The sequence below is a fragment of the Dasypus novemcinctus genome, chromosome 24 (genome assembly GCF_030445035.2).
Source record: "Dasypus novemcinctus isolate mDasNov1 chromosome 24, mDasNov1.1.hap2, whole genome shotgun sequence".
NCBI lineage: Eukaryota > Metazoa > Chordata > Mammalia > Cingulata > Dasypodidae > Dasypus > Dasypus novemcinctus.
The window spans coordinates 31,012,391-31,024,774 of NC_080696.1; the positions used below are offsets into that span (position 1 = coordinate 31,012,391).

At 44.2% G+C, this 12,384-nt stretch overlaps 1 protein-coding gene across 7 annotated transcripts in view; it reads right to left on the reverse strand.

Annotated features, from left to right (window-relative positions):
* SNPH (syntaphilin) overlaps positions 1-5,065 on the reverse strand; it is a 38,811-nt gene extending 33,746 nt beyond the window's left edge. For 2 of the 7 annotated variants that reach the window (XR_011647299.1, XM_071211618.1), the window contains exons 1-2: positions 4,806-4,944; positions 4,459-4,565 (exon numbers count right to left, since the gene is read on the reverse strand). Coding sequence is in view for 1 of the 7 variants with exons in the window: in XM_004463973.4 (XP_004464030.2) it covers positions 4,459-4,565; positions 4,806-5,032 (334 nt within the window). In the remaining 6 variants the exon portion in view is untranslated. Of the gene's footprint in view, positions 1-4,458; positions 4,566-4,805 lie in introns of all 7 variants that reach the window. The other 5 variants (XR_011647301.1, XR_011647300.1, XM_004463973.4 and 2 more) reach the window with 5 other exon arrangements.
* Between the last annotated feature and the right edge of the window lie 7,319 nt (positions 5,066-12,384).

The window sequence follows — 12,384 nt, forward strand, 5'->3', positions numbered from 1 at the left end:
TAGAAATCAGTGTTCTCCTATATAGCTGGCCTGTCCCAGAATGACAGCAGGCTTCTGCCATTCCTTCTGGTTAAAACAAGCAAAAAAAAAAAAAAAAAAATCACCCCATCTATCTGTATCATCTTATCTTTGAAGAGGTAACTTTTGAACTAAGCCTTTCCCAAGCCCTCTCCCTCCAGCAAACCCACAGAGTATTTGTTCATGCCTCTTGTTAGGTTTATCTCATTCTTCCTCAAGTTACAGTTATCCGTATCCTATCCATCTTTGTACCCCCTAAAATGGTTATACAACAGAAGAAAGAGCTGCTGAATTATTAACCAGTCAGAGATTAAAGGTCCTTAGAGACCACCCATATCTGACTCCTGTGTTTTGCAGGTACGGAAAGGCAAGGGACCTTACCCAAGGCCACCCAGAGAGGGTTTGGCAGAGCCGAGGCAAGACCTGAGACTCCTAACTCCTCAGTTCTGGCTCTTTCCACTGTACTGGCTGCTTCCCAGACGCTCTCTTTTGGTTTGCTCAGCACCTAAATTCAGGGGACAGTGCTGAGCATGTGACAAACACTTCATAAATATCTGTCCAGTAAGAGGTGCAAAGCAGCCTGGGAAACACAAACCTCCCCCTCTGCGAAGGCCAACGGAGGATCTCAGCCTGACTTCCTATCACCCACATCCAATCTTCACTCAGTTCCAGCTGCACATTAAATGTAGAAATGACCAGGTGGGCCCCCAGGGTCCTGCATGTAGCCATGTGGCTCAGAAATGCAGTGCCATTAGGCCCTGGCCCTGCTGAGTAGTCCTGAGCAAACACCTTCACCTCTCCAGGTGAGAGGTGCTTCTTTAGACAGGTGGAATGTTGAGAACAGATCTAAGGAAGACATCCCCAAGCTTATCAGATGGTCATAGGCAAGAGACAGGCTTTCAAGAGGAATTTCAGACTCCTATAAGGACAGGAAAGGCTCTGGTCTCCCGGGGACAGACAGTTCCATTGGGACTATGCCACAGAGTGAGCTGGGAAGGCCCCTTGGACTCTTCTGGATTGCTGGGGCCTGGAGCCAAGACGTCTTCGGAACTGTTTGGAAATGTCCCAAGCTGGGTAGAACCCTATTATTATTATTACACAAACTCAATGCAGAAAATAAGAAGATGATATTAGCATTATCTTCTCTCTAAAGCCTTCCTGACCTACTGAGTAGGAAAGACCATCCCCTTCCTCTGTTTCCCCATTATACCCCATATCAATATGCATCACTGCTCCTAGATATTTTATCACATTCACATGTTTAGGTATCTGCTCCTTCTTGAAAGCAGAGATTGCTTCTTACTCTTTCCTATATCCCCTACACTTAGGCCAGGGCCTGGCTAATAAATAATAATCAATGGTTAGAAGACAAAGAATCCCCTCCAACCCCCTCTACTGGGACAAGGTTGCATTTAGACCTTTTAGAGTCAGTAGGTGCATCCAGCCTTGACTTACACAGTCTTCAACCCAGCAAGGTCCCTACGGCTATCACTTTGGGGAACGCCTGATCCCTGGCCATGAATCCTTCACCACTTTCCCTTCTCTATATCCATGCTTCTGTGCAAATGCACCCATAATTCACAGCTATGACAGCAAGGGACAAAGGGGGAGACAGCAAAACCTTTGGAAGAATTGCTCTTTCCTGGCAGACAGACCTGGTGTCAGATAACAATTCTCCCACTTCTAGCTGTGCACGCTTGGGTTAGTCACTTAATTGTTCTAAACCTTAATCTCTTCATCATTAAAATGGGTATAATTTGTCAAGAGTACTCCCTGAGATTGGTAAATGGTATAGTGCCCCATAAATTATACTATTACTACTAATAGCTGTCCCAGAGCCAGAAGGGGCCTTCGGGTTCATCTAGTCCAGTCTCCTCATTATACAGGTGGCACATGGAGGCCTTGAGAAGAGGTCTGATAGGCCCAAGGTCATACAGAGGCAGTGGTAGAACAGGACTGGGAGCCCGGGTCTCCCAGCTTTCTACTGTGTCCATTTTGGCCCACTTGATTCTCCTTACCTGTCCCCAGGCCCCAAATAGAGAAAATGGCTTTTCCAATGCTTTTCCCTTCACAGTGATGGTCCACCAGCCAACACCAGCTGGATTCCTGTTTGCCAACATCACCTTCTCCCAGGCATATCGAGCCCCTTCAGGCCCAAAGGAGAAGGCAAAACTTCTGTGGGCCACTGGCAACAGCAAAAATGACTGTGTCAGTACCAGCAACACTAACGATAGCCAACAAGCTGTGTAGTGTCCTGTACTGAAGAAGTGCCTTTTACCTATACCACCAACACCGTTCCTCGGGAGTTCTCTCTAGCCTAGTTGGCTCAGGGCTGTAATTTCCTCAAACTTGTTTGATTTAAGGCTTACCTAGTCTGTGCCTAGCCACATGCCAGAGGCTGGAAACACAGAATGGAAAAAGACAGGCCCTCTACTAGGGAAGGGCTCCAAGTCTCAGGGGAATGCAGGGCAGGGGCTGGGGGGCCAGGGCAACTTCTTTTAGCCCAAATGGTGCAGCAGCAAAATGCCCTGCCCCAGCCTGTGGGGAAATTCCTTCCTCATTGCTGTCAAGAGGCATAATGGGTCTATGGAATAAGTTGGAGCAAGAAAAGCCGAGTGCAAGGATGAAAACGACAGTAGAAGGAAAGATAAAGACTAAAGAAGATGGGCACCCAAAGCTCCACTGCCTTGTCTCAGGGAGATGGTAGTGAGAGACTTCAGGGAGGACAAGGGAGCAGTGGGGTTCAAGTCAAATCTGGAAGCCATGCTTCTACCTCACCCTACCCCCACCCCAGCTCATAAGATGCTGATGCTTCTGTTCCTTAGAGACACACTCCAGCTGCCAGGATTTTCCGAACCCAGTGCTAGGGTAGAGATGCTTCCTTGGGACCATCATTTGTGCGAATGATGTCACAGCCCTTGCAGTGGAAGTGTTTGAACCTCCTGGTTGCTGCCTTGGCCCTTACTGGGCTGCCTCACACACTCCAGCATTCATTATCCCCTGACACCAGCCACAGGGATGTGGAAGAGACTGCAGGATGGGAAGGGCAGGGAAAAGAAGAGGACCGAAAGTAGCCACCCCGGCCTCTTGTTTCCAGCCTCTCTCGAGTGCAGAGGCCCTCCAGGCAATGTGGTGGACCTGGTTCTGGAGGCAGAGAGGGGACTGGAGAAGGAAGTACCCTGAGTGGGTGCCAGGCCCAAGCACCATTTTAGGGGCTTCCATATTCATCTCATTTAATCCTCCGATCAACCCTCTGAAGCATGTATTCTTCCCAGTTTTACAGGTAAGGAAACTGAAGCTTAGGGAAGGGAAGTTACTTGCAAAGGTCACCCAGTGATGGGCACAGGGATGCCAACATAGGACTGCGATGCTTCCAGTCTGTGATGCTTCCACACAAGGTCAGTGTTTTACTTGAGAGTTCCAAAGTTGAGAGCGGTCAGCTGAGGCAACCCCAATTATGTCATGGACCCAAGTTTAAATTATGAGTTGCTTTAGTAGAGGAGTCCCTCTGACACGTAAGAGCTGCTTGAGTGGTATGCTGAAGTTGTACAGTCCATTTAATTAAACTCCTGCATTTAACTGATAGCAGGCAGACACCACAGCTAAAGAATGTTAAAATGGATACTTGTGGCCACCTAGCAAATAAAGGGACTAGAACCCCAATCTCTGGCACATTCCCTACACCACTGCCTGCAGAGATTATCTTTTTCTGGGAAGCTTCTTCAGCCCATTCAATACCACCAGATGGGCAGAGAAGGCAGAGGAGAGAGGCAGCATGTGGTCAGGCCTCTCCTTCAGTCCAGAGTACTGAGGTAGGAAATATGGGGCTCCGTAGGCTATAAGGTATTCCCAGCAGCCTAGATCCCTGCTGGGGAGCGGAAGAAGAAAGCCTTGTATCCCATGGAAGCTCCAAGGAGCCCAAGACACAGATCTCCCATTCTAGGGGTCATGGACATTTTTTCCCCAGAAGTACTGCGGGGCCCTGAAGCTTCACAGAGGTGGAGATGGGAAGGAAGCAGTCATTAGCACTTGACCTTGGGGTGGGTGTGGGGTTCCATTCTTCCCCCACCCCCAGGTATCCTTGCTCCTGCCCCAAGAAAGAAAAGAAGAGAAGCTTAAATGTTGCCAAATGCCAGAAGAGGAAGACAAATAGAGATTGGGGGGGGGGTGTCCCTAAAATCCTCCCACTTGCCCACCTTGGTCATCTTCCCGGCTACAATCAGCATCTTCTAATTAGTGAGTTTCAAGGGGGGGGGGGTGTTGGGGGTGGGGAGTAGAAGGAGGTAGGGGAATGCAGGGAGGGTAGAAATGAGTCACGGTTAACCCATCCTCAGCCGGTGCCCTCCGAGGGATTTTACCGCAGGGAGCGGTCGCAAGCTGCCCCCGCCCGCCGCGGCGCAGCGCAGGGCCCCGCTCCGGGCTCTGCCGCGGCCTCCTTACCTGAGTCCCCTCGCCCGCCGCAGCCCCGCCGGCTCGCACCACGCCGGCCCCGCTTGGCGCAACGCCTCTGCAGTCGCTGCTGCAGCCGCCCGGCCCTGCTCAGCAACCTGCAGCGGTGAGAAAAAGAGACAGATGGGGGCTGGCGCAGGCGGGCGGGGACACCGGGGCAGCCGAGCCCCCGGCCGCTGACAGCTGGGCCGTCGCAGCCCGAAGCCTGGCGGGCAGGCTGCCTGCCGCGCGCGGGGCTCGCTCCGGGGCCCGGCCCGCGCCCTCCGCCCTGGGCGCTCTCGGCTTCTGCGGACGCAGCTGCGCGGTGGGCGCGGAGGTGCCCGGGTCCCTGTCATCACCTGCGGAAGCTGCCATGGCTTCGGTTGCCAGGGCCGCGCCGGGGCGGCCGAGCTGCTCTCCGGAGCCCCTGCTGGAGGCGGCTCGCCGGGTGCTCGCCGGGCTGGGGCTGCCGGGAGGGAGGGGCGGGAAGGGTGAGGTGGATGGAGGAGAGAGCCAGTCGGGCGGCTCGCCCGCAGCTGCGTAAGCGGCCAGTCTTCACTTTCCTTCTTAAAGAGATAGTTGGCATCTTGCTCCAGAGGCCCCGGGAGCGGGGACAGAGCACCCAGGGGGTCGTCTCCCACCCACACACCAGCCTGGGGCATGGCCGATAGCGCTGTTGGCCCACTGACAAGCTGTGTGACCTAGGGTAAGTCCCTTCACATCTCTGGGCCTCAGCTTTCTCATTTGTAACATGGGGGTGATGATACCACTCTCGTAGTGCCTGGCACACAGTCGCTCCGTTAAATAGTAATTTTATCTGAAATCCTTTAGAAACAGTTTTCACTCCCCAAACCAAGTACCTATGTGTACCAAGGTTACTTAATGCAAGCCGCACTTGAACTACTAAGAAAAATGATAGCAGGAATCTTAAATATTTGAGAACAGATTTTTTAAGATTTTTATTTATTTCTCCTCACCCCCTTGTTGTTTGCACTTGCTGTGTCTGTTCATCTTCCTTTTTAAGGAGGCATCAGGAGCAAACCCAGGACCTCTCATGGGGGAGGGAGGCTCGTTAATTGCTTGAGCTGCCTCTTCTCTCTGCTTTGTTGTGTCTCTTATTTTATTATTATCTTCTGACTTATTATGTTTTCCTCCTTATGTCTCTTGTTGCATCATCTTGTTGTATCAGCTTGCCGAGCCAGCTTGTCACATCAGCTCACTGTCTTGTATGTCTTCTTTAGGAGGCACCGGGCACCGAACCTGGGACCTCCATGTGATAAGTGGGTGCTCAATTGCTTGAGCCACATCTGTTTTCCAGAATTTTTTTTTGAAGTATTAAGATGACAAATGGTTGGAAAGATAGAAAGATAAGCAATCACAACCTAAAGTAAGTGTTCATTATGTCCCTTTTTCTTAAATTGGCACCTTACTGCCTTCCATCAGCTATCATAGGGGAAACAATAAAACTTACAAGACCAGAAAACCAGATTCTTGGTCAAGTCCTTCCATTTCTAGACATACAATATTAGCTAAGTTAACTCTAGGCCTGGTTTCTCATTTGTTCCCTATGTGGGAAGTGAGATGAAGCAGGAATGGACTCCCTCCTCCTGAACCAGTCCTAACTACAGATCAGTCATTCCTTTGCTCAAAACTCTCCAGTGGTTTTCCATCTGCTGTCTGCTCCTTCTCACTCCACCTCTGACTCATCTTGCATGTTATTCCTGTACTTACTTCCCTTTTACCAAATGGGTCTCCTTGCTGAAGCCTGCATTTTGAGGCCTTTGTATTTGCTGTTCCCTTTGTCCGCTATACTCTATATCCACATGGCTTGCTCTCTTACTTCCCTCAGGTCTCTGCTCAAATGTCACTGCCTCACGGAAGCCTCCCTGGGTCACCCTACTTTGCAATATTTTCTAATAGTAACTCTCTTCCATCCACTCCCTTTTGGGCTTGTTTTGCTATATTCGGTTACCAGCTGACATGTTGCAGGTAGTCTGTCTTTATGAACTTTGTTTTTATCCCTGCTATATCCCCAGTGCCTAAAACAGCACTTAGGTATCAGTAAATGCCCAATAAACAGTGACTGAATAAAATTGGAGTGCAAGCACACATTGTGCAGGCCTCAGTCTTCTGTAAGAACACTAGGCCAGATGCCATGCTGGAAGTCTTTATGGTGTAAGTCTCCATCTACTCTTGGCAAGGCTTGAACTTGGTGCCCTCTACTCTCCTTCCCAAGATGACTTTCCCAAAAGAAGAATCTGTAAAGTGACTTCACTGACATATCATTATGCTACAGAACTGACTTGGTGAGGAATATTTAATAAATTTTCATGTACATAAGAAGAAATAATTATTTTAAATGTTACTTTCCAAAGTTAAAAATTTTAGCTCTGATTTTAATCTTTCTTTAGGTTTGCTATAAGTTCATCACTCTTTTTGTAACAAATACCTAAAATTATTTTTTGTCATTGGTTATATTCTTCCCCTCTATTCAATTAAATTGATTTCTCCTATCAGATGGATAAAATTACATTGTGCTTTTGGAAAAATATGACAGAGCAACTGTAGCAGGAATAAAAATTGTAATTGAAATGGTGAGGTCTGCTGTCTAAAAACTTAATGCTTTATTAGTAAATTAATAGACAAGATGTTTATCTGCCCTAAAGTCGTCCTAAATTATAGAAGTCACTTCTTTAGTACTTAAAGCAAAACCAAAGGAAGCCATCAAAGGACTATTTTTTAACTAGGAGATTATTACTGAGATTGTCATTAAACATTTGTTGTCTATCCCCCATGTTGTTTTACTTGGTACTTGGAAGACTACATTTCCCAGAAATCTCCGCAAGAAGCTTTCCCAAAGCAAAAGATTACCTTCACCCACGTTACTGCCATCTGGAATGGTGTTGGCTTAGTAAACCATTTTCTCCTGAGCATGATAGAGCAGGTAACTGAGAAGAGAGTTGGTGTTTAGTTATAATGTAAATTTCAACAAATTAGGATTGTAAGCATAAATCAAAATAAAATTATTCCAAAGGCATCAATAATTTTGTTGTTTTGGAATGAGGTAGTAAGAAACATGTTAATATATACAGATTAAAGGTTTATACTTTGGATTTAGCAAAGTATTTAGAAAACTTTTGGGGAGCTGATGTAGCTCAAGTGGTTGGGGGCCTGTTTCCTATGTACCAGGTCCTGAGATCAATCCCTGATACCTCCTGTAAAAAACAAAACAAAACAAAAAAATAACTTTCCTGCAAGGAATGCCCATGAATCAAGATCACTGATAAATGGGATTTAAATGCAAAAGCCTTAAAGTAACTTTATATTTTCAAATCAGTTAACCTCCCAATGGATAAATCATCAATTTAGTTTCTAAGAAGTAAAATGCAGAAACATTATGAAATGACTATAATTCTATGTCTCAAAGCAAAACTAAAATTAAAAAAAAGACAAAGTATTCATTGTGACTACAAAATAAATGAAATTCCACTAAGAGGTTCTTTCTTACACATTTACATTTGGGTACCAGCCATAATAATCTCATGGATCCCGCACCTTCCCTAATAGTTTAAGAGATGAATTGCAAAGTGCTGTACTTATATTTTAGTTTTTAAAAAGCAATCTTTAATCCCCTTCTGAGTAAGCACAATCCATTCTGTCTCTCCCACTGAATACAGCAAAAAAAAGCCTGGACAAAAGGCATGTAGTAGCTATTTGAGAACCCTGAAAAGAAAATACTAGCAGACAAATTGGGGAGGAAAGCCAGAGTTTGGGATGTCACTGAACTAGTGGGAGTTTCCCATTTTGTTTCCTCTTGTATCCCCTGGTCTGGTCTCAAGGCAGCCCAAAACCTGGATTTGGAGATCAGTACAGACAGAGAGAGCTACCAAAGCATTCCCCTACTTCTGATTTGAGAATCATGAAAGAGGACTCCTAAGGCTCAGAGACAATGGGGAAAATCATTGTTTTCTTTTCTTTTAAAATATTTTCTCTACTGTTCCATGATCCAGACCCCAGGCAATCCTATAGTTATGACTGTGACAGCATAAAATCTCTGAGGGAGAGGAAACTCCTCCAAAGAGGGGACCTGTGGTCCTGAAAGAGGGCAAATCCCTGCTGCTTTGTCTCTTTCTGTCCTCCCACCATTTGGCCCCAGATGCCAGTGCAGTTGAGGCAAGTGGGTGGCAGAGCAAAAAAAGTTCCAGTTTCCAGGCCAGAAGAGTGAAAAGAGGATTCCTAAGGAACCAAAAAGTAGTGGGGACATAGCAGAAAGAATGAAGTTTGGGAAAGCAACCCCATAAAGTTGTTTGTGGACTCCTGGTCTCACCCTCATGTTACACATGCGTCAATCTGATCCTAAACATCATATCAAAGACTCTGAGAAATGCACTAAGGGCTACACCACTGTGCAGGTCCCAGATTGGCCATTGAGTGTTGCCAAATAGTACTGCAAAGGCTTTGAAAATGGAACAGCTGTTGAAATCAAAACCCATAGAAGACTAGTCAGAACTTGCAGGCTCACCTAGCAGGGTCAACTATTTGCTAAATAAAAAATATCGACATCCTCCATGGGATTAAAAAAAGACCCAGAGTCTCATAATATAATGTCCAAAATGTCCAGGATACAATAAAAGTCACTGTACATACAAAGAACTAGGGAAATCTTATCTCATGTAGGAAAAGATATCAACAGATGCCAATGCCAAGATGATACAGATGTCAGAATTATCTGACAAAGACTTTAAAGCAGTTATTAAAATGCTCAAGGAGAGAGGACAGTCTTGAAATAAATGGGAAGATAGAAAGTATAAGCAAAATAAGAGGAAATATAAAGTAAAACCAAACAGAATTTTCAGCACTAAAAATCACAATAACCAAAATAAAAAATCTAACTGGAAAAGATCAGCAGCAGAATGGAAATGATGGAGAAAAGAATATGTGAACTTGAAGACAGATCAATGATCTAATCTGAGTAAGACAGAGGGAAAAGATAGAAAAATAGACAGTCTCAGGAATATGTGAGACAATACCCCAAAATCTAATATTCATGCCATTGGAATTCCAGAAGGAGAGGAGAAAGTGTGGTGCAGAAAATATATCTGAAGAAACAATGGCTGAAAATTACCCAAATTTGGCAAAATACATAAAAATACTGTTTCAAATCTCAATGAACTTCAAAGAGGATAAACCAAACCAAACCAAACAAAAAACCATGCCCAGACATATCATACTAAACTGCTGACAACTAAAAACAAAGGAGATCAGTCAGAGAAAAATGATGCAGTAATTATATAATATAAAAATATTTGAATAACCATGAATTTCTCATCAGAAACCATGGAAGGCAAAATAGAATGGAACAAAAAATATGTATTTTTTTATTAAAAAAAAAAAAGCCTCTATTCTTTATTTTTTTGAGGACCCAGGACTGGTGATTGAACCTGGGACCTTGTATATCAGAGGCCAACACTCAACAAATGAGCCACATTGGCTCCCCTAAGTTGGTTCCCTCATCTACTTACTTGTTTTTGTTCATTGTCTGTTCATTGTTTTTGCTTGTTGTTTGGTTTTTGTTTTACTGTTTTTTTTTTTTCCTTTAGGAGGCACTGGAAACCAAACCCGGGACCTCCCATGCGGGAGGCAAACAAACAACTGCTTGAGCCACATCCGTTCCCTTATTCACTTTTAAAAAAAATTTTATTGAAGTATATCACTCATATATAAACATACATAAACAATAAATGTATAGTAAGAGTTGTGAACTTACAAAACAAACATATATTACATCATACAGGACTCTTGTACCTCACCCTACCACCAATACTTTGCATTGTTAAACATTTTTAACTAATGATTAAAGAGCATTGTCAAAATATTACTATTAACCAAAGTATTTCCCCCAACCCACCCTATTTTTATTATCTTTATATCAGTTATATATGAACATGCATAAACAATAGGTGTATAGTAAAAGTTGTGACCCCTATTCTTTTTCTTTTTTTTTTTTGTAAGATATTTAGAGGGGAAGATGTGGAAGGTGGAGGGAGTGGGGTATATGGGAATCCCTTATACCTTCAATGCACCTTTTCTTTTTTTTAATTTTCTTTTTTAATTATCTTTTTTTTAAGTTAATAGATCACATAAAACATTACATTAAAAAACATAAGAGGTTCCCATATACCCCACTCCCCACCCCCCTACTCCCATCATTTTTTTAATTGTATTTTTTTGAAGATACATAGATCACAAAAAAATGTTACATTAAAAAATATAAGGGGCGGACGACTTGGCCCAGTGGTTAGGGCATCCGTCTACCATATGGGAGGTCCGCAGTTCAAACCCCGGGCCTCCTTGACCCGTGTGGAGCTGGCCCATGTGCAGTGCTGATGCGTGCAAGGAGTGCCCTGCCATGCAGGGGTGTCCCCTGTGTAGGGGAGCCCCACGCGCAAGGAGTGCGCCCTGTAAGGAGAGCCGCCCCGCCCAAAAGAAAGTGCAGCCTGCCCAGGAATGGTGCCACACACAGAGAGATGACATAACAAGATGATGCAACAAAAAGAAACACAGATTCCTGTGCCGCTGACAACAACAGAAGCAGACAAAGAAGACGCAGCAAATAGACACAGAGAACAGACAACCAGGGTGGGAGGGTGGGAAGGGGAGAGAAATAAATAAATAAATTAAAAAAAAATATATATATATATGAGGTTTCTACATACCCCACCCTCCCAACCCACTCCTCCCACATCAACAACCTCTTTCATCATTGTGGCACTTCATTGTTTTCGGTGAATACATTTTGGAGCACTGCTGTACCACATGAATAATAGTTTACATTGTAGTTTACACTCTCCCCCAGGACATCCAGTGGGTTATGGCAGGATATATAAAGTCCAGCATCTGTCCCTGCAATATCGTTTAGGACAACTCCTATTCACTTTTGATCAGGGAAAGGACAATTTCAGTGTCAGCCTGTTACCTCATCATAAATTTGAATTTGCAGGATTCACTACCCTAAAGAAATTGCACCTATTGACTTTGACAATACAACTTAAAATGATCTCCCTTTAGTTCCCTAAGTTTGCATGTTTTAAGAACAGAGAATTCCTTGTGATAGCCAATATTGGTACTTAGACTAAAGATCAAATAGTAACAAAGGAACAAATGAGGCTAAGAACATTACTTTATAGCCCAGTAAATACAAATATTATAGGGAAAAAAGGAAAGTTGCTGGCACCAAATTTTTGTAACAGCAAGTTCATCAACATAAAAAATATATACTTGTTTTAGTGTGAAATCAACTAGTTTGCATGTGAACGTCTGAGTAAACAAGTATTTTTCATAAACTTTTCCCTAAACCCAGTCAACTATATTGAATACAAAATGGAATGTTTGGATCTATCTTCTCGAAGTGCTCCAGGACCAGAGAGATCAGCAATGATATAAAACTGTCACACTTAGGTTTGCACTAATATACAAAAGATTTAAAGTGTTTTTTTCCACTTCTCCTTCCTATGTCTGAATATGGAAATGCTTAACTACTCAGGCTCATGCATTAACTGCAATAAAAATAATGGGACTTTTCTAAGAATTCACACCACAGGAGGTGTTCACTCCAATACTGGCCCCTAAGAAGGCCCGATGGAAAACATTCCTCAGTTTGATGGTGGCTATGGCATAATACCCACATAATATGACTTTACTCTGCCACTACTTCAAATAGCTTACCTAAATTAACCAACTTTAAGGAGTAGACTCATACCTGTCTGCCAAAATCCTGCAAATTTGTAGGTACTTTTGACACTCTTAAATTAGGTATAGCTCCTACTGCACTTTTACAGTGCTCTTCCCCTGTGTATATCAGAGATTTTGTCAAGATAATGTTTTTTTTTGGAGGGGGGGAGGGAGGTACCAGGAATTGAATCTGGGACCTCATACATG